Source organism: Bos indicus, chromosome 6, assembly GCF_029378745.1.
Source record: "Bos indicus isolate NIAB-ARS_2022 breed Sahiwal x Tharparkar chromosome 6, NIAB-ARS_B.indTharparkar_mat_pri_1.0, whole genome shotgun sequence".
Classification (NCBI taxonomy): domain Eukaryota; kingdom Metazoa; phylum Chordata; class Mammalia; order Artiodactyla; family Bovidae; genus Bos; species Bos indicus.
In genome coordinates, this window is record NC_091765.1 from 86191846 (window position 1) to 86211177 (window position 19332).

At 35.1% G+C, this 19332-nt stretch overlaps 1 protein-coding gene across 1 annotated transcript; it reads left to right on the forward strand.

Annotated features, from left to right (window-relative positions):
* The first annotated feature begins 3818 nt into the window (after positions 1-3818).
* LOC109560546 (alpha-S2-casein) lies at positions 3819-18596 on the forward strand. The gene is made up of 16 exons (XM_019962871.2): positions 3819-3842; positions 4633-4653; positions 4742-4783; positions 5173-5199; positions 5993-6019; positions 6460-6486; positions 7530-7553; positions 7650-7694; positions 7955-8077; positions 8602-8628; positions 10025-10051; positions 11748-11771; positions 11863-11907; positions 13012-13131; positions 13888-13932; positions 18330-18596. The coding sequence occupies exons 1-15, from the start codon at positions 3819-3821 to the stop codon at positions 13897-13899; spliced, it is 615 nt and encodes a 204-aa protein (XP_019818430.2). The 3' UTR covers positions 13900-13932; positions 18330-18596.
* Positions 18597-19332: the final 736 nt, after the last annotated feature.

The window sequence follows — 19332 nt, forward strand, 5'->3', positions numbered from 1 at the left end:
CTAATCGTCATGACTTCTTAGAATTCAAATTCTGTTCAGGTATTTCAAACCACAGAATTACCATATTATGGAGGAACAAGGTATAAATAGTGTTGTGCCAATCCATCAGAGATATTCTATTGCCTGGACTACTTGTCTTCCTTTTAGGAAACGAGGTAATATTTTCATTTATCTTTTTGTTATTCTATGTACCTTGTAATATTGTAAAACCTAATAGCATTGTTCCAAAAAGTATTTTTTAAAGAAACTAATGTCAGTGTACCTTAAGATTCTTTGAGAAATTGTTTGATAGCTAACATAGCTAATGATTTATCTCCTTTTCAGTGCTTCTTAAAAAAATTAACATACAGATGCTAGAAATTGTTATACTGCTCTATCTTATGATGAAATGCCACAATCTTATTTTAAGGAAGAGCTAATCATCATGAGGTTTTTGAAAATCCAGGGTGCTGCACATTAGATGTATGACCTCCTGGATCACTTTCCTCATCTGTTAATCAGACACGTGTACCTAACAAAGTTGTTCCCCAGACTAGAGAAAGAATTTACAACATACCTAGCACAATGTCTGACAATAGCAGATGCTTCATAACTACCACTATTTCTATGGTTCTCATTTATCAACATGATATAAGCATTTCTTTAACTCTTAGTTAATATTTGTCCATGTTCCAGTTTCTTTCATCCATGGAAAATAAAATATCTTAAGTAAAATTGAGGTAAGTGGCTATATATAATGAACTTATTTCAAAAATTTAAATTATAAAATTTAATATATTTATCATCTTATTTTAAAACATTGTCATTATGAAATGCTTATAAAGTGAATGTCATGTGCATTATCCTGTAAGAGGAAACAAGAATATCTGGGATTCTTTAGTAGGAATGATAAATTAATAACAAAAGCAGGCAATGCTAATCTTAAGACAGAGAATAATTCCCATGCATACACATTCTCTAAATTTGCACAGGCAAAGATCACCAGCAAATTTAACAATTTTGAGTCAAATAAAATCTTGCTGTTTAAAAATAATTGATTTCAAATTTGTAGATCTACAGAGTAAAATACTATTATATGTCAAAAAGTCATTAGAATAACTTTATTTCACTTTTCAGTTCTTTGTTTGTGCACTGGAAAAGTTGCATTGATACGTAGTCAGCAAACCTTGGGGACTTATATGTGGTCATAGTATTAGAGATTGAGCTGGAGGGGATCTTAGAAATCAAATCTTCTTAGTTAAAAATCTCATTTGGTGGTTATTCTGTCAGGTTCAGTGATGTTCAGTGACTTGCTCAAGGTTCAGAAGCCTGTCCCAGGCTGAGCTGGGATCAGCAGGCTTCTGAGCTGGGATCAGCAGGCTTCTTGTCCCCACCACAGTGTTCTTTTCACCTGCCAATTCTTCCCCTTATGAGGGAGGCAGGCTCCAGGTTTTGGCTCACCTGAAATCTGATTTTAAAAAGATTTCTGTTGTTTTTTGCATTTCTGATATGATTCTCCATAAGATTTAAGAAGAATTGTAAAAAAAATATATGGCATTTTAGTATAAACATCATTATTTTTCATCACTGTATCTTTATGTCTGGAATAGTACCTGACATAGCAAGTAGTCATTGAATAAGTGGATAAATTAATAAATAATTTAGCTATTTATACATAGGGTCAATTATGCCACTAATTTGGTATGCCCAAATGAGCCTCCACAATTTAGAAATTAAGATTTTACATTTCCTTCTCCAGGTTTTACATTTTGTTGTGTTAATTTCTTCTTGTAAAGAACTCATCGTATTCAAATCCATGTGTTTCTCAATGAATCTACTTTTATCAGTCTTCATTGCCCTTTTCTAATTATCTGAAGATAATTTAATACATAATTAATGAGGAAATGTGTGATTATAAGGAGAGTAAAACTGTTATTAATTAGCTTCTTGTCTATCTCACAGGACAAAGCAAACATGAAGTTCTTCATCTTTACCTGCCTTTTGGCTGTTGCCCTTGCAAAGAATGTAAGTATAATAAGATACAGATGAGAATATATTATGTAAATATAAGAATATTAAATTGTTTATAAGGATAATGTCAGGGGTAGACAGCAGGGAATAGAGAGGGAGTGTATAAACTTTGAAACCTATAATCAAAGACGGCCTTGGCCCTGCCTTATGTAAGTTATGAAGATGGACAAAAATACCACTTCTAAAGTGTTCTCCTCCTAGGATTGGAAAGAGTTTTAGTTCAAAGTTAAAAAACGTACACTTTCTTCCGTAAACATTTGAATTTATTGGGGAAATATTTTCACTCCAAGAATCACTTCTTAAAAGTAAGAAACATGGAACCATAACAAGGACTTCTTTTAAAGTTCAGGAGAGTCACAGAGAAAATGTAGATTCCCAAACCGTCTCAAGCATATGTCAGAATTTCATCATTCTTGACTGCAGAAGCTCAGCAACAAGGATCCTTTGCAAATGATGTGTTGAATAGTGCTAACTTTAGGAGTTGGGCTTCCCAGGTGGCTCAGTGGTAAAGAACCCACCTGCAATGCAGGAGACTCCAGCTCCATCCCTGGGTCAGGAAGATCCCATGGAGAAGGAAATGGCAACCCACTCCAGTATTCTTGCCTGGAGAATTCCTTGAACAGAAGAGCTTGGCAGGCTACAGGCCGTGAGTTGCAAAGAGTCAAACACAACTGAGAGACTAAACAGCAACACTTTGAAAATGACTTGCCAGATAACCTAATGCAAAGTCAACCCTTCATTTCTCAAAGCAACATCTTCTAGTGAGAATGTTACAGAAATATTCATATCATACAATGATAAAGAAGGACTAGATGCTTCACATGAAGCGCTTTGAAGATACAGGCTTGTAATCTGTTAGCTCCCTCAGGAGCAACTGGGCTTCTTCCCTTACCCTGCAGTGTGTGCTGCCAACACCTCTCCCATGCCCAGTTCTCACTCAGTTCAGATTGGGCTTTTCTTGTGGCTCAGTTGCTAAAGAATCCGCCTGCAATGCTGGAGACCTGGGTTCGATACCAGGGTTGGGAAGATCCCCTTGAGAAGGGAAAGACTAACCACTCCAGTATTCTGACCCGGAGAATTCCATGGACTACACAGTCCAGAGGGTCGCAGAGTCAGATGCTTTCATTCACTTTCACTTTTCAGATGTACGGTATCATCAGGGTGACCAGAGTTCTTTGCTTCCTTTCCATTTCCACACCTCACACATCAATCTTGAAAACTTTGTTAGTCTCTAAAGCCAAGCCAAGAGCTTAGCTACAGTAAGAATTCCTGTTAGATGAATATAAGATAAAATAAGCTTCAGTGGTCAGTTTTACACCAAGTTTCATTGTTTCTTATTTATAATCTCCTAGTCTTAATTACTCTTCTCTGTAAATCAGTAATTGTCCTCAGTCTTTCCCTTAAGAGTAACTAAATCTAGCAATTAACAAAAACTAAATAAAACAAAATATCATGGTATTATAAACATTTTAAGATTCTGTAGCTCATGTGCACATAAATTATATTTTAAACTGTGATAGGGTAAACTAAGAACGCAACACTTCCTAAAAGCAAGAACTACATTAAGCTATAAAAAGGATTTGTTTGACATACAAAATGATTTGCTGGTAATATTATAGGATATAATGTTATAATAATAATGAAAAAATTCAACTAAACATCATACATTTCCAGAAACAAATTCCTAAAAGTCTCTTGCCATCAAAACAAACAGGAATAATGATAAAAACAAAACAAAATAGTGAGATACCTTGGCATTTTAAATCTACCATAAAACTGAGAACTGTATTTGCTTTTGTTTGTAGACGATGGAACATGTCTTCTCCAGTGAGGTAAGATACTTTAGTATCAACAGAAAATCTTTTAGGTTAGTAAAAACAGAATATGACCTAAACTATTGTCTTTAAAATAATTTTTCTCCAGTGAGTCTAGAACTGTAGAATTAGAGAAAATTGGAAGTGCGACCATAACGAAAAGGTATATAGAGAGGAATAAAGACCAAAAATCTTCACATTCAAGTCACCAAGATTAGATTAGTGCATTTTTTTCTGAAGATGTCTCAGTATTAATGAGGTATGTTCACAAGTCATGATAAATATTTTGGGAGTACAGTGACAGGGATCCATTCTATGTTTCTGCAAAAAGGACTAAAGCTCTTCTGGAGCCATATTCCATGCTACTTCCTAAATGACTTCCCAGCTATGGGTACATAATAGGTTCCCACCGTTACCGCCAGTGTCACCTAAGCAGTTTCTTGTTTTCCTGTGATGTGTTTAATCTCTCTTCAAAAGACAGAAAAAAAATGTGATAATAATAATATGAAAAAAACACTGAAAATTGTACAGAGGAAATAGAAAACCTATTTTTTCTTCCCTGTGGATGATACTTAGTAAAGTTTTTGATTCAGATATTCATAACCCAAAGCACAATGCAAAATGAGTTAGGTATATGAAATATAATAGTTATGTAGAGGGTGTGAAACATCAGTTAATTTTGTTCAGTAATTCAGGAAAAGACTAATATGTTATCTACTCCATAGATAATGGTTGTAGATTGATATATTATTAAGCTAATATGAATTCAATTTAGGTAAATGAGTAATGTTGTCTTTCTTTTTCTAAGGAATCTATCATCTCCCAGGAAGTAAGTACCAAATTCTTAAGTCAAATATAATATATTTTAACTTTCTTTATTTAATCAAAGTTATAAAATAAATTTATTTATTTTGTAGACATATAAGCAGGAAAAGAATATGGCCATTAATCCCAGCAAGGTAAAGTTTGATTACTTTAGACTATTAATCTTTCACTGATGAGACAGCTTTTCTATCAAACATCGATCTCTTTCTCATTCAGTCAAAAAGAGAATTATGATTGTGATTGTGAAAATGGTGATGTTTTCATTGTTTTGTTTAAATGCTATATACTAATGAAAGGAATTCTGGGAAAAGATTTGAGAGCCATTTTTGAGCCACAATGTTAAAGCAGAATATCTTTGAAAGAATTTCTTGTTAAAGATTCATCATCTTTACTTTTCTTCCTTAATTCTGTACTCTTTTGTTCACAAAATCATATTTTCTTTGCTATAACTGTATGCTCAAGATGTATGTATTACACTACATTTCAATAAATGTTATATCCTTTTGGCTTTGTTTTCTTTTAGGAGAACCTTTGCTCCACATTCTGCAAGGTATACAGATTTCACATCTGTAGCATAACGTGAAGTAAAATATTATAGTATTTGAACTACACTGAAATTAACCTCTATTTGGAAAATATATTTCAAATCAATCAAACTTGAAAACCAAGATTATCTTTAAACAATGAGACCAAAATTAGTCTTCTCAATTCTATGACTAAATTAAATGAAGAAAATATATCTTTGCATGAATCAACTAACACATTTGATTCCCAGAATCTATGAAGAATGAAGAACTTATCTTTTAGTGTTTTTCAGTATCAAACTTATTTTATTCTTTTTTAAAATTCTTTTTCTGTTGCAATATTTTCTTAAAACTGACTCAATCAATTTATTATAGAAACAATACATATTTGCTTCCTAAAGCATGTCAGTTGGCCTACTGATGTATTTTTCCTAATACACAATAAGAAATGACTATTAAAATGAGAAAGAAAAACCTATCCATGCCCTGCCTAAAGGTATCTTGTATATTCATTCATTCACTTGATAAATCTTTTATTCAACAAGAACTATGTCCCCAACATTATCTCAGTCTGTAGGAATACAATAATAATTATGAGACTCGCTGCGGATACAACAATAAGCACAGTAAACAAAAATAAATACCACTGTCATCAAATAGGAAATTCTTTTATAACTTATACAAAACTCATACAATGAAAGCGAATCCAGTCTAATGCATCTCTTAATGAGAGAGAAATTTTTCCTTTTATATTCAGGAGAAATTAGTATAGCAATGCTGAGGGGAAATACATCTAATTATTTTTCTTCTCTCTTTAAGGAAGTTGTAAGGAACGCAAATGAAGAGGTGAGAAATTTTTATACATGTGAACATTTTTTGTTCATATTACCAATATGTAATATTCTAAAATTAGTAATGGCATATGGGAACATGTTTAAATTTCCTTTTTTAGTAAACTGAAAAATGATTTATAAGTTGCTTCAAAATGACAGTTTTTCCCTGTCCACTTGCGTAATGTCCACCTAAATCACTGTGTATTCTCTTGAGCCACTTACATTTAAATATATGATCATTTTTATCTCTTCCACTTATTTGCTAAAGGTGATTAAAAACAAGCAGCCAAGAAGCCTGGTTGCATTGCTTTTATTTTAATCCTTTTAACTTATCATACTAATGATCATGTTTGTAATAAGAGACATATCCGGAGTAAATATTAACATGCAAAGAATAATGTTTGCATTTCTTCTGGTAACCAGATTTATATTGTATATATTATTTTTTTCAAGGAATATTCTATCGGCTCATCTAGTGAGGTAAGAGACCTTTTCTTTTAACATCAAATAGCAAGTTCATCCAAAATAGATTTTCAGCAGTGTGTAGTAATTTGTTGTTAACATCGCAAATAGGGTGAGCAATGGAGAAATCATTTACCCAAACTTAATGTCATACTGGGGAGACTGGGAAGTGACTATCTACACCCTGGTGTACATAGGTGTTCTTTCACAGAGATATCAAATATCTGACGCCAGAGGAAAGAAGTAAAGACATGCTCTGGTATTGATAGAAATAGCCAAGCAATGAGTACAATGAGGAAAGCTGTCTGGGAAAGGGAGAACCATAGCCTTGGCTCAGAGCCTTGAGGCACAGCCTGAAGACTTCCTACTTAACATCTAGGAAGGCTGCTTTAGTGTTTTTCTAGGCCACGGGTCTGTCTGGAATGGAGAGCCAATGGCCTCCTATAGATACCAATGTGTCATCTAGAAAGGATATGCTGGATTCAGTTTGCCACATCTCACTAGGCCGACTTTGTAACCTTGTTTGTCACCTGTCTACACTGCTTAAGCATTTGATATTGAATGAATAATGTAGAGTTGATGAAAACTTTAAAATTAAACATGTTTTCAGTCACATGTTATTTCTTTGAAACTGAGGACTCTGAATTTTCAACTTATTGAATCTCTAATAAACACTGTAACTCCAATATTTTGGCCACCTCATGCGAAGACTTGACTCATTGGGAAAGACCCTGCTGCTGGGAGGGACTGGGGGCTGGAGGAGAAGGGGACGACAGAGGATGAGATGGCTGGATGGCATCACCGATTCGATGGACATGAGTTTGGGTAAACTCCGGGAGTTGGTGATAGACAGGGAGGCCTGGTGTGCTGCGATTCATGGGGTCGCAAAGAGTCGGACCCGACTGAGCTACTAAACTGAACTGAACTGAATAAATACTGTAATTTCTCAGTAGTAGTAGCTTGGATTCTAAATATACTTAATGAATTGCCCTTTCTACTCTAGTACAATGCTAAGACTAAATCATGAAAGTTAAGTTAATCCTCCTTTTCTTCCCCCGAAGGAATCTGCTGAAGTTGCCACAGAGGTAACTAATTTTCATTCAAATAAAATGAAATTCATATCGCCCAGATTTGTTTTCTTTTTGTATATTTTTATAACAAGTGTTTTGTTTTCTTAACAGGAAGTTAAGATTACTGTGGACGATAAGCACTACCAGAAAGCACTGGTAAAGTTCTCATACAAATTATAACTTCAAGTAAACAGTCATCGTACCACTGCTTCTCCTCGAATGTTCACATAACTATTCCATCCCAGTTACAGAAAATTTTATGTTACTAAACAACCCTTGTTAGGTAAATTTGCCATGTTGTATAAATTATCTAATTAAATAAAGTTGTAAGAAACTTGGTTCTTCTATAATCTACTTTTGACACATAGAGAAGATTCAATACTGGAATAAATATTGATAATTTTCTTTCTCTCTAGAATGAAATCAATCAGTTTTATCAGAAGTTCCCCCAGTATCTCCAGTATCTGTATCAAGGTCCAATTGTTTTGAACCCATGGGATCAGGTTAAGAGAAATGCTGTTCCCATTACTCCCACTCTGGTGAGTGCTGCTTTTTTATATGTTGTTTCTTGTTTATTTGTTTTTCTTTTTGTTTTTGGTGAGGGATGAGTTCAGGATAAAGATTTGTAAAATGTCTAAAGATAAAATGTCCCAAAGAGACAAGTTTTAACTTAGAAAGTAGAACAACTGTAAAAATCTTATAGTCCAGAAATTAAATCACAAACAAAAAATAGCTCAAGTAAAGTAACAAATAACAATAGCAACCATAGTGACAAATAAGTAATTTAATTTAAATTGAACATACCTGTCTTAAGAGTTTGCTTCTATATCATTTTGCTTGGCTTCTCAAACAATTCTCTAAGAGGAGACAGTAATCATTAATTTCATGTAACAAAAAGATTGCTTTGTTAAGAAAATATAAAGAAATGAAGTAATTTACCTAGGTTCCAGGTTCTCTCTACCACTTTCTTTCATAAAACAGTCTGTCTTAAGGAATGTTTTCTCATATGAGGAATAAATAATGAAAGTTTTCATGGTCCTTTTTTTTTTTTTTTTGGTTATAGAACAGAGAGCAGCTCTCCACCAGTGAGGTAAGGCATTTACCTCCAAAGGCAATAATCTGATAACTAGTAAGATATTATTGACTTATTATACACTGTACTAGACAGTCTTTGATGTAGTTGCTTAAGCAATAAATCTGGATTTACATAAAAATTGAAAAAATCTTTCCGATTGAAAAACTGGAACTTTAGATCCCTAAGAAAAATCTGGGGAAGGCAGAACAAAAATGTACACATTGAAGGATACAAAGATTGGATCTGTGCTAGTATACTTTGTCAAAATGCTATTACTACTTCTCTTTTTATAACTCACCATTAATATTGCTATCACACCATGAGACCTGGTATAGATCTTAAATTTTAGAAACAGAGTGGGAGAAATCCAATGTATTATTCTGAAATAAGAACTCAAATTAATTCAGATCCATATAAATTGCTGTTATCCAAGTGTCTTCCTGCACATCACACATAATTAAGCACATTTTCACATCACACAAGAAATTGCCTAGTTTTATTCCTACTTCATAACGAATAAAATATTTGAGAAAAGAGAAACAGAAATTTCATGCTGCTAAGTCACTTCAGTCATGTCCGACTCTGTGCGACCCCACAGACGGCAGCCCACCAGGCTCCCCGGTCCCTGGGATTCTCCAGGCAAGAACACTGGAGTGGGTTGCCATTTCCTTCTCCAATGCATGAAAGTGAAAAGTGAAAGTGAAGTCGCTCAGTCGTGTCCAACTCCTAGCGACCCCATGGACTGTAGCCCACCAGGCTCATCCATCCATGGGATTTTCCAAGCAAGAGTGCTGGAGTGGGGTGCCATTGCCTTTTCCAATGCATGAAAGTGAAAAGCGAAAGTGAAGTCGCTCAGTCGTGTCCGACTCCTAGCGACTCCGTGGACTATAGCCCACCAGGCCCCTCCGTCCATGGGATTTTCCAGGCAAGAGCACTGGAGTGGGGTGCCATCGCCTTCTCCGAAATTTCATAAGTAAGACTAAAATGTATCATTTCAATTTTTTCTTAAGGTATCTGCCAACTCCTCTCAGGAAGCAAGTCAAAACCACTTACATTAAATACAGTTAAGAAATTACTTTTTATGTTGTTAGTTATAAAATATTATTTATTTGCATAAATATAATCAGGAGACAATGTGGTTATGCATACCAGTCAGATAAAATGTATTTATGTATTTATTGATTCATTGATGAGATATGTCATTCATCATTCACTTAAGAAATATGCATTTAGCCAGCATTATGCCCTTTACATTATGTTAGACTCTTGGGATACAACAGTGATTTACAAAGCAATAAAAATAAATTGAATTATTCTTTATAAAAGAGGAGTATTTCTAAATATAGTCAAAAGGAAATTATGTATAGACAATACAGTGGGAATTAAATGTCTAATTCTTTTATTTTTTAAGGAAAATTCAAAGAAGACCGTTGACATGGTAAGATATTATTTCTATAGAAGCTATTTTAATTAATATTTTCAAAATCTAATATCAATAATTAGGCTTATCTGAAACATTCTGCTGTTAATAAAATAGAGTTATATTTGTAAGTTATTTAAAAATATTATATTTTTCCAGCACTTAACTCTGTTCCTCTCAATTGTCTTGAATTCTTTCAATTAAGGCCTTCCATGTGAACAAGACTTTTCTATATCACAAAAGTTTTATATTATTTCCACTGCTTCTTTTTTTTTTTAATCAAATTTTTACTATTTTTGAGCTAGATATTTTACTTCAATTCTTTTTTACCTATTATACTATTATTCTTTTTGTAAAATGAGAAAGAACTAAAACTCCACAAATGTTAAAATTATACTGCTAAAAATTCAATTGTCTTGGTCCCCAAATTTTGACTATTTTTTTATTTCTCCCAGAATCTTCTAATAGTTCATCCAGTGAGAAAATATATACATTTAAAATAAACAACCAACTAGTTTATTGCACTTTTCTGCTGTTAATTATTTTAAGCACATTAGGTATTTGCTAATACTTAATTTTTTAACAGAGCCACATCAAAATAGCCAATAAAATAAATAAAAACACATGTAAGAAAAATACACAGATTCAGAGTCATTTTAGAGATCTGAAAGGAAGTACATCCAAAGGGTTGAGTGGCTGTTCTAGCCATGCTTTTGACAATGTTCAGCTGGACCCTGATTCATTAATAACAGGCATTTTTCAAATAAGCCAATGCCGAATAAACATCCTGTCAACTGCCTTCACCATAGTTCTACCCTGAATCTCTGTGGTTGTTTAGGGGGTTGAATACTGGATTGGGTTATGAGTTGTGTAAATCACAGTTACAAGAACACTTGCTGTGTTAGAATGAGTCGTGGAAAAACGCAATGGGAAGACATCCCAGGAGAGGATGAAACATGGATTGTGGCCCACAGTCTTATGGCCTGAGGCACAGTCCAACATCAACCTCATTGAGAGCTTTAGGAGCATGCCTTACCTTTTCTTTCAATTTGGGAGTCCATACTCATTAAAAAGGGCTTCCCAGATGGCGCTAGCGCTAAAGAACCAGCCTGCCAATGCAGGAGACAAGAAACACAGATTTGATTACTGGGTTGAGAAGATTGACTGAAGAAGGGTATGGCAACCCATTCCCGTATTCTTGCCTGGAGTATCCCATGGACAGAGGAGTCTGGCAGGCTATAGTCCATAGAGTTGCAAAGAGTCACATAGGACTGAAGTGACTTAGCACGCAGGGAGGCACAGCCATTAAAAAAACAATGGTCTTCCCAGAAAGGATATGCAAGCTCTGCTACATACCTCAAGAGCCTGCTTTGTTTTAGTTTTCCCTCCTCTCCCTCTCTCCTCTACTCCCTTGCTTTGCATCTGCTATACTCGATGAGAATTTGACATTATATGAAAAATATACGTAAATGGAAACTCAAAACATACTTTCAGTCAATTGTCATATGGACACAGAGAATGCTCTGATAATGCATATTCAAACTCATTAAATTCATAATAAATTTCTATAAAATAGCACTTTGTTACTTGATAGCAGTGATTTAGCCTTGAATTGTTAAAAATAATTAGCTCTAGTTTTCTACTGTAATGATGCAGACAAAATTACTGGTGGGCTATTCAAGTAAAGCTGATTTTCATTTTTTTTTTCCATAAGGAATCAACAGAAGTATTCACTAAGGTAAGTAATTTCTCTTCAAACAAAATTAATTACATGCTATCCTATAATATTTGCTTTTGTATTTATTGCAGTTTATTTTTATTATTAACAGAAAACTAAACTGACTGAAGAAGAAAAGAATCGCCTAAATTTTCTGGTAAATTTTTATACAAACATTTGAGCACACTCAGACTCAGCTTGGATACCACTGAACCACAATCCTCTCAACAACAACAAAGCAAAACAAAAAAACTCACATTTTTTTAAACAAATTCTAATTTCTATAAGTCTTCCTTATACTTTATGAAAACTATTGCAAAAACATTCTCCCATTGTAGCAGCTGTACTATTGCCACGTATCCACCCAACCCGTCATTCTAAAAACTCACTGACTTTTCATTTTGTAAAAATAGGAAATTATCCCGAAGACAGGTACCACTGTGTTTAATCTCTATAATAATCTATAGTTGTACCCATATAAATGGTTCAAAATAGAACACAGAGGAGAGGGATATTTAATTACAGAATGCTGCTGCTGCTGCTGCTGCTGCTAAGTCGCTTCAGTCGTGTCCGACTCTGTGGGATCCCATAGACGGCAGCCCACCAGGCTCCCCTGTCCCTGGGATTCTCCAGGCAAGAACACTGGAGTGGGTGGCCATTTCCTTCTCCAATGCATGAAAGTGAAAAGTGAAAGTGAAGTCGCTCAGTCGTGTCCGACTCTAGCGATCCCATCTACTGCAGCCTACCAGGCTCCTCCGTCCATGGGATTTTCTAGGCAGAAGTACTGGAGTGGGGTGCCATTGCCTTCTCTGAATTACAGAATAGGTGACAGGCAATATATTATCATTTACTTCTATAAAATAAATGACACTCAGAGATTAACAATTGGCTCAGTGTTGCAGATTCTACTGAGTTAAATCACACATTCTATATGACTCTAAGGACCAAGGTATTTCCACGAGGTATGGAAAAGAAGCTGCCATCTAAGACACTGTTAAGAAATTATCCCCTTGCCTTCTTACACAAATATTTTTTTTCTTTTTTTCCCACTTAAGCATTTTGGCACTAGAGATTGAAATAACCAAAGAATATTTTTAAACCTACCATTTATTTTATAAAAGTAAACATAATTTTATATGAATAAACTTTACTTTGCTTAAGTCTGTTTGGTATCATTTAGAATTTATCCAAGTAAAACTTTATTTGGTTAGGTCTAGGTGTTCTGACACATGGGATAATGGAATAATTATAATTTTCCTAGAAAAAAATCAGCCAGCGTTACCAGAAATTCGCCTTGCCCCAGTATCTCAAGACTGTTTATCAGCATCAGAAAGCTATGAAGCCATGGATTCAACCTAAGACAAAGGTTATTCCCTATGTGGTGAGTTCTCCCTTTTATTTTTAATTTTAAAACTGAGTTGTCTTTTGTAATAAAAATAAGATAGGGAAATGAAATATGGAAATAAAATTCTAAGTTCTAAAGTAAAAGCTAAAACAAAATTAAATGAATGTTCTAGGCTGGAAATTGAATTATAAATCATATAGGATGAATAGAGCTACAATAAGCAGAGAGAATTAGCATGATACATTGTGCTTGCACTGGATTTAAATTTCATAAGTATTTGCTTATTTCAGTTGATTCTACAGCATTTCCTGAAGGTGGGTCAGCATAGAAAATATTACTTCCATTTCACAAAAGTATCTGAAATTCCAAAAAGTAGCCCGACCAAACTCTAATTAACATTTCTCCTTTGTTTCATTTTTTAAAAAATGTGACTGAGGAAATGTATTTTAACATAAGGAATAAGGGAGAGAGCAGGAAATTGAACCTAGAGAACCAAGAATTTAATATAAAAATATAAGATTGGAATCCAGAAGACCAGACATAAATGAACTTTTGATTTGGGGCAAGTCGCTTCATTTATATGGATTTTTTAATATGATTTACTTCATTGGATATACATATAGCATTTAAAGATATCTTCCCCATGATTAGAGAAAATAAGAATTTAGTATCTGTAGTTTGAATATAATGTGCCAAAATTTTTTCTAAATATTTCCACAGAGTTGTAAATATTCTTTTTGTTTGTTATTATAAGCAGTTAGCTAAAACATGTTATTTCTTTCTTTTTTAAAGAGGTACCTTTAAGATTCTGGAATTAACTGCTTCTACCTGGTTATGGTAAGTAGCTTTAGGCTTATAATTTAAACAATAATTGGGATTTTTGTGTGAAGGATGACTAATATTAAGTAATATACATGCATGTTAAATTGCTTCAGTCATGCCTGACTCTGTGTGATCCTATCGACTATAGCCCACCAGGCTCCTCTTCCATGGTATTCTCCAGGCAAGAATACTAGAGTGGGTTGCCATGCCCTCTTCCAAGGAATCTTCCTGATCCAGGGATCGAACCCATGTCTCTTACATCTCCTGCATTGGCAGGCAGGTTCTTAACAGTAACACCGTATGGGAAGTATATAGCTTCAACTTTAAGTCATACTTGGTTTATGAAATATTTTAAATTTTGCTTATACCTCCTGGATTCACAAATGTAAGTGATCTGTATATTTGCATGCATTTTATAAATATTTTGAAAATAAATTATAGAGAAGGTTCTCTATAGCTGATGATAAATTCAGTCAGAAGCAAGAGTTCTGGGTGGAAATTGTCACAAGCATAATGGTCACAGGGATGTTAACCTGTCACCTTAGAGCTCAGACCCAGAATTTCAGTTTGGTGAAAGATATGCACTACAGTTTTCGTACACGAGTTAGCTTAAAACAAGCATTATTTTCTCTGGAAAAAATCATTATTTTTTTAAACACATAAAACCTACTTCTCCTAGTGATTCTCTTTGACATTTTAAACACTGCCTGAAAACCATGATGAACAGTCATGGAAACAAGTATACATCAATGTTGCTTTTTTGTGTAGTCACTTTTTCCTTGATATTGTCCTTGAAGTATATAAGTCATCTCCAATCTCAGCATTCTGTCTCACTCAGGATTTCTTGTTCTTTGTATGTGTTCTGCAATGGGACAAAGTAGGTTTCAGAAAAACCAGTAGTAACAGTGGTAGTAATTTATTGGCCTTGCAATGCTTGTCACAATCCTAAGCCCTTTGCCTATATTAAATTTCATGTTCACAAAAACCTACATCAGATCAGATCAGTCGCTCAGTTGTGTCCAACTCTTTGTGACCCCATGAATCGCAGCATGCCAGGCCTCCCTGTCCATTACCAACTCCCGGAGTTCACCAAGACTCACGTCCATCGAGTTAGTGATGCCATCCAACCATCTCATCCTCTGGCGTCCCTTTCTCCTTCTGCCCCCAATCCCTCCCAGCATCAGAGTCTTTTCCAATGAGTCAACTCTTCACATGAGGTGGCCAAAGTACTGGAGTTTCAGCTTTAGCATCATTCCTTCCAAAGAAATCCCAGGGCTGATCTCTTTCAGAATGGACTGGTTGGATCTCCTTGCAGTCCAAGGGACTCTCAAGAGTCTTCTCCAACACCACAGTTCAAAAGCATCAAATCTTCGGTGCTCAGCCTTCTTCACAGTCAAACTCTCACATCCATACATGACCACAGGAAAAACCATAGCCTTGACTAGACGGACCTTTGTTGGCAAAGTAATGTCTCTGCTTTTGAATATGCTATCTAGGTTGGTCATAACTTTCCTTCCAAGGAGTAAGTGTCTTTTAATTTCATGGCTGCAGTCACCATCTGCAGTGATTTTGGAACCCAGAAAAATAAAGTCTGACACTATTTCCACTGTTTGCTCATCTATTTCCCATGAAGTGGTGGGACCGGATGCCATGATCTTCGTTTTCTGAATGTTGGGCTTTAAGCCAACTTCTTCACTCTCCACTTTCACTTTCATCAAGAGGCTTTTGAGTTCCTCTTCACTTTCTGTCATAAGGGTGGTGTCATCTGCATATCTGAGGTTATTGATATTTCTCCAGGAAATCTTGATTCCAGTTTGTGTCTCTTCCAGTCCAGCGTTTCTCATGATGTACTCTGCATAGAAGTTAAATAAACAGAGTGACAATATACAGCCTTGACGAACTCCTTTTCCTATTTGGAACCAGTCTGTTGTTCCATGTCCAGTTCTAACTGTTGCTTCCTGACCTGCATACAAATTTCTTAAGAGGCAGATCAGGTGGTCTGGTATTCCCATATCTTGAAGAATTTTCCACAGTTTATTGTGATCCACACAGTCAAAGGCTTTGGCATATTCAATAAAGCAGAAATAGATGTTTTTCTGGAACTCTCTTGCTTTTTCTATGATCCAGCGGATCTTGGCAATTTGATCTCTGGTTCCTCTGCCTTTTCTAAAACCAGCTTGAACATCAGGACATTCACGGTTCACATATTGCTAAAGCCTGGCTTGGAGAATTTTGAGCATTACTTTACTAGCATGTGAGATGAATGCAATTGTGCGGTAGTTTGAGCATTCTTTGGCATTGCCTTTCTTTGGGATTGGAATGAAAACTGACCTTTTCCAGTCTTGTGGCCACTGCTGAGTTGTCCAAATTTGCTGGCATATTGAGTGTAGCACTTTCACAGCATCATCTTTCAGGATTTGGAATAGTTCAACTGGAATTCCATCACCTCCACTACCTTTGTTTGTAGTGATGCTTCCTAAGGCCCACTTGACTTCACATTCCAGGATGTCTGGCTCTAGGTCAGTGATCACACCATCGTGATTATCTGGGTCGTGAAGATTTTTTTTGTACAGTTCTTCTGTGTATTCTTGCCATCTCTTCTTAATATCTTCTGCTTCTGTTAGGTCCATACCATTTCTGTCCTTTATCGAGCTCATCTTTGCATGAAATGTTCCTTTGCTATCTCTGATTTTCTTACAGATATCTCTAGTCTTTCCCATTCTGTTGTTTTCCTCTATTTCTTTGCATTGATCACTGAAGAAATATTAAATTTCTTGTTCACAAAAACCTACATAGCCAATATTATTAGCCACGTTGAGATAAGGAAACTGCTGCTGCTGCTGCTAAGTTGCTTCCGTCGTGTCCAACTCTGTGTAACCCCAGAGACGGCAGCCCACCAGGCTCCCCCGTCCCTGGGATTTTCCAGGCAAGAACACTGGAGTGGGTTGCCATTTCCTTCTCCAATGCATGAAAGGAAAAGTGAAAGTGAAGTCACTCAGTCATGTCCAACTCTTCGCAACCCCATGGACTGCAGCCCTACCAGGCTCCTCTGTCCATGGGATTTTCCAGGCTAGAGTACTGGAGTGGGTGCCATTGCCTTCTCCTAAGGAAACTGAGCCCCATGGAAATTAAATAACTTGTTCATGATCATCATGTAAAAGTGGAAAAGCCAAGACTCCAACACAGATTTCCAGTTCTAGGATTCAAACACTCCACTATTAATGTCAAGCTACAAACAAAGTCCAACTAGGGGATTTTTTTAGAACACTTTTTTGGCTTTAGGTTATGTTGTCACAAACTTGATTTGCTTTGTCATATCATTTTTTCCCTCCATATGATGAAAAGGATCAGACTACTTCGCAAAATAATTTTCTGTGAAAAAAAAGAATAACCATTATGAGTATGAGCTGAATATTCAGTTGTGTTTAATAAATAGCCTTTTTCACTTTGCTATCATTATTTATATACTTATTCTGCATTTAAAAACAATGATCATGTGTTCCATAATGTGAGAGACATGAAGGAGACAAAAATAAGGTACCAAACTTATCCTCATTAAGCTCTATTCTAGACAAAGTCACAGAAATGCAATACAAGGTACCAGATGCTAAGTTAGAGACATCAGAAATATGTGGTAGTACAAAAAGATCCAGTGATGCACCAAACATAAGTCCTAAAGTAAGTCCTTTCAGATAATTAGAAATAGGCTAAGCAAAGCAATGGCAAAGGAAAAAAAAAAGGTATCAAACTGATAGAAAAATGACAAAAGAAACAGAGAAACCAAAACTGCAAGTCAGTTTTAAAGAATTTAATAATTTTAGCAATTTCTTAACGTATCAGCCCATTGTCATTTTGCATAATGATTTTGTTTTATTAAAATCTAGATTTCAATTAGGTTAAAGGGTTTTAGGTGCAGGAAGCAATAACATTTTATGTTTAATAAATTATTTAGAAAATAAGAATAATTAAATGTTCCTTCAAAGTTGCTGAAGTGTAAATATTTACCACTTTATAAATAAATATAAATATTAATACTACTTTTATTTGTTGGGTTAAAGAAACTGGCTATCAGTTTTCACTCAAACATTAAATTATTTCACAAACAGTTATTAAAATCCTACCATGTGCTAAGTTATCATATTGAACACTAGAAAATATTAATAATAGTTACAAATAATAGCATTTTGGATACATGTGTATGCATGGCTGAATCCCTTTGCTGTTCACTTGAAACTACCACAACATTGTTAATCAAATATATCCCAATACAAAATAAATTTTAAAGTTTGAAAAAAAATAATAACATTCTGCTAAACTAGTATGGATGAGTATGTGTGGGTTCTGTATATAGACATACATTATTTCTTGAATATAGATCGATAGGTAATGTAGTATTCTGTTTTCCTTTTCAGGTTGGACTGGAAAATCTATCTTCTACAGTTTCATATCTACCACTTTACTTCATACAACCAGCATGTTTGGAGTGGTGCATCAATAAGACAAATCGCAGAGTATTTCCTGAATTATTTATACTCTCCCTGTTAGTTTATATTGAATATACTGGGTTTATATGGTGGTTTCATGCAAACTTAGCTGATGATTATTTAAAATCCTTTCCCTACTCTTTCTGAGTTATAGAAATATTTTTCTTTCCCTCTGAAAATAAAATTTCAAGTGCATTCTTTGGTGTGTAATCATCATTTCCATCGTTCATACTGGCCCATGAGGCTGTGGATTATAATATTGTTTATTGTTTAGTTGCTAAGTCATGTTCAACTCTTTGAGACCCCATGACCCACCAGGCTCCTCTGTCCATGGGATTTCCCAGGCAAGAATACCGGAGTGGGTAACCATTTCCTTCTCCAGGGGATCTTTCTGACCCAGGGGTTAAACCCTGGTGTCCTGAATTGCAGGTAAATTCTTTTCTGCTGAGCCACCGGGGAAGGCTTCATGGATTATAATATAAAGAGTCTTATAATATAAAAAAGTCCTAGCAGTAACTCTGAACCACCTTGACTACCATCAAAAGAACCATACACTTTCTGAGTAATTCAATTTTATTTCTCATAAATATTACTTATTATATTCTCCAACCACAGCTAGGTTTACAGTATTATTAAATCATCAGTCTACCTCTTTTTTTTTTTTTTTTTTTTTAACTTTGTGCTCATCATCTGCCACAGTATTAACCCCAAACGTTCACCAGCAGCTTCAGTCCTCCTGTCTCTGGTCACCTTGTCACACTAAAGTAGGGAGTCAGGCATTGGAAACATAAACCTTCCAAAGCCCCCTATTAATGGTATTAACAACTGGAGAAATAGCAAAAACAAATGGATTCATGCATGGAACATAAGAAAACTCTAGAAGGGTGACATATCCAAAGAAGACAGACGGATAGGGAACTTAAAGGAAAGT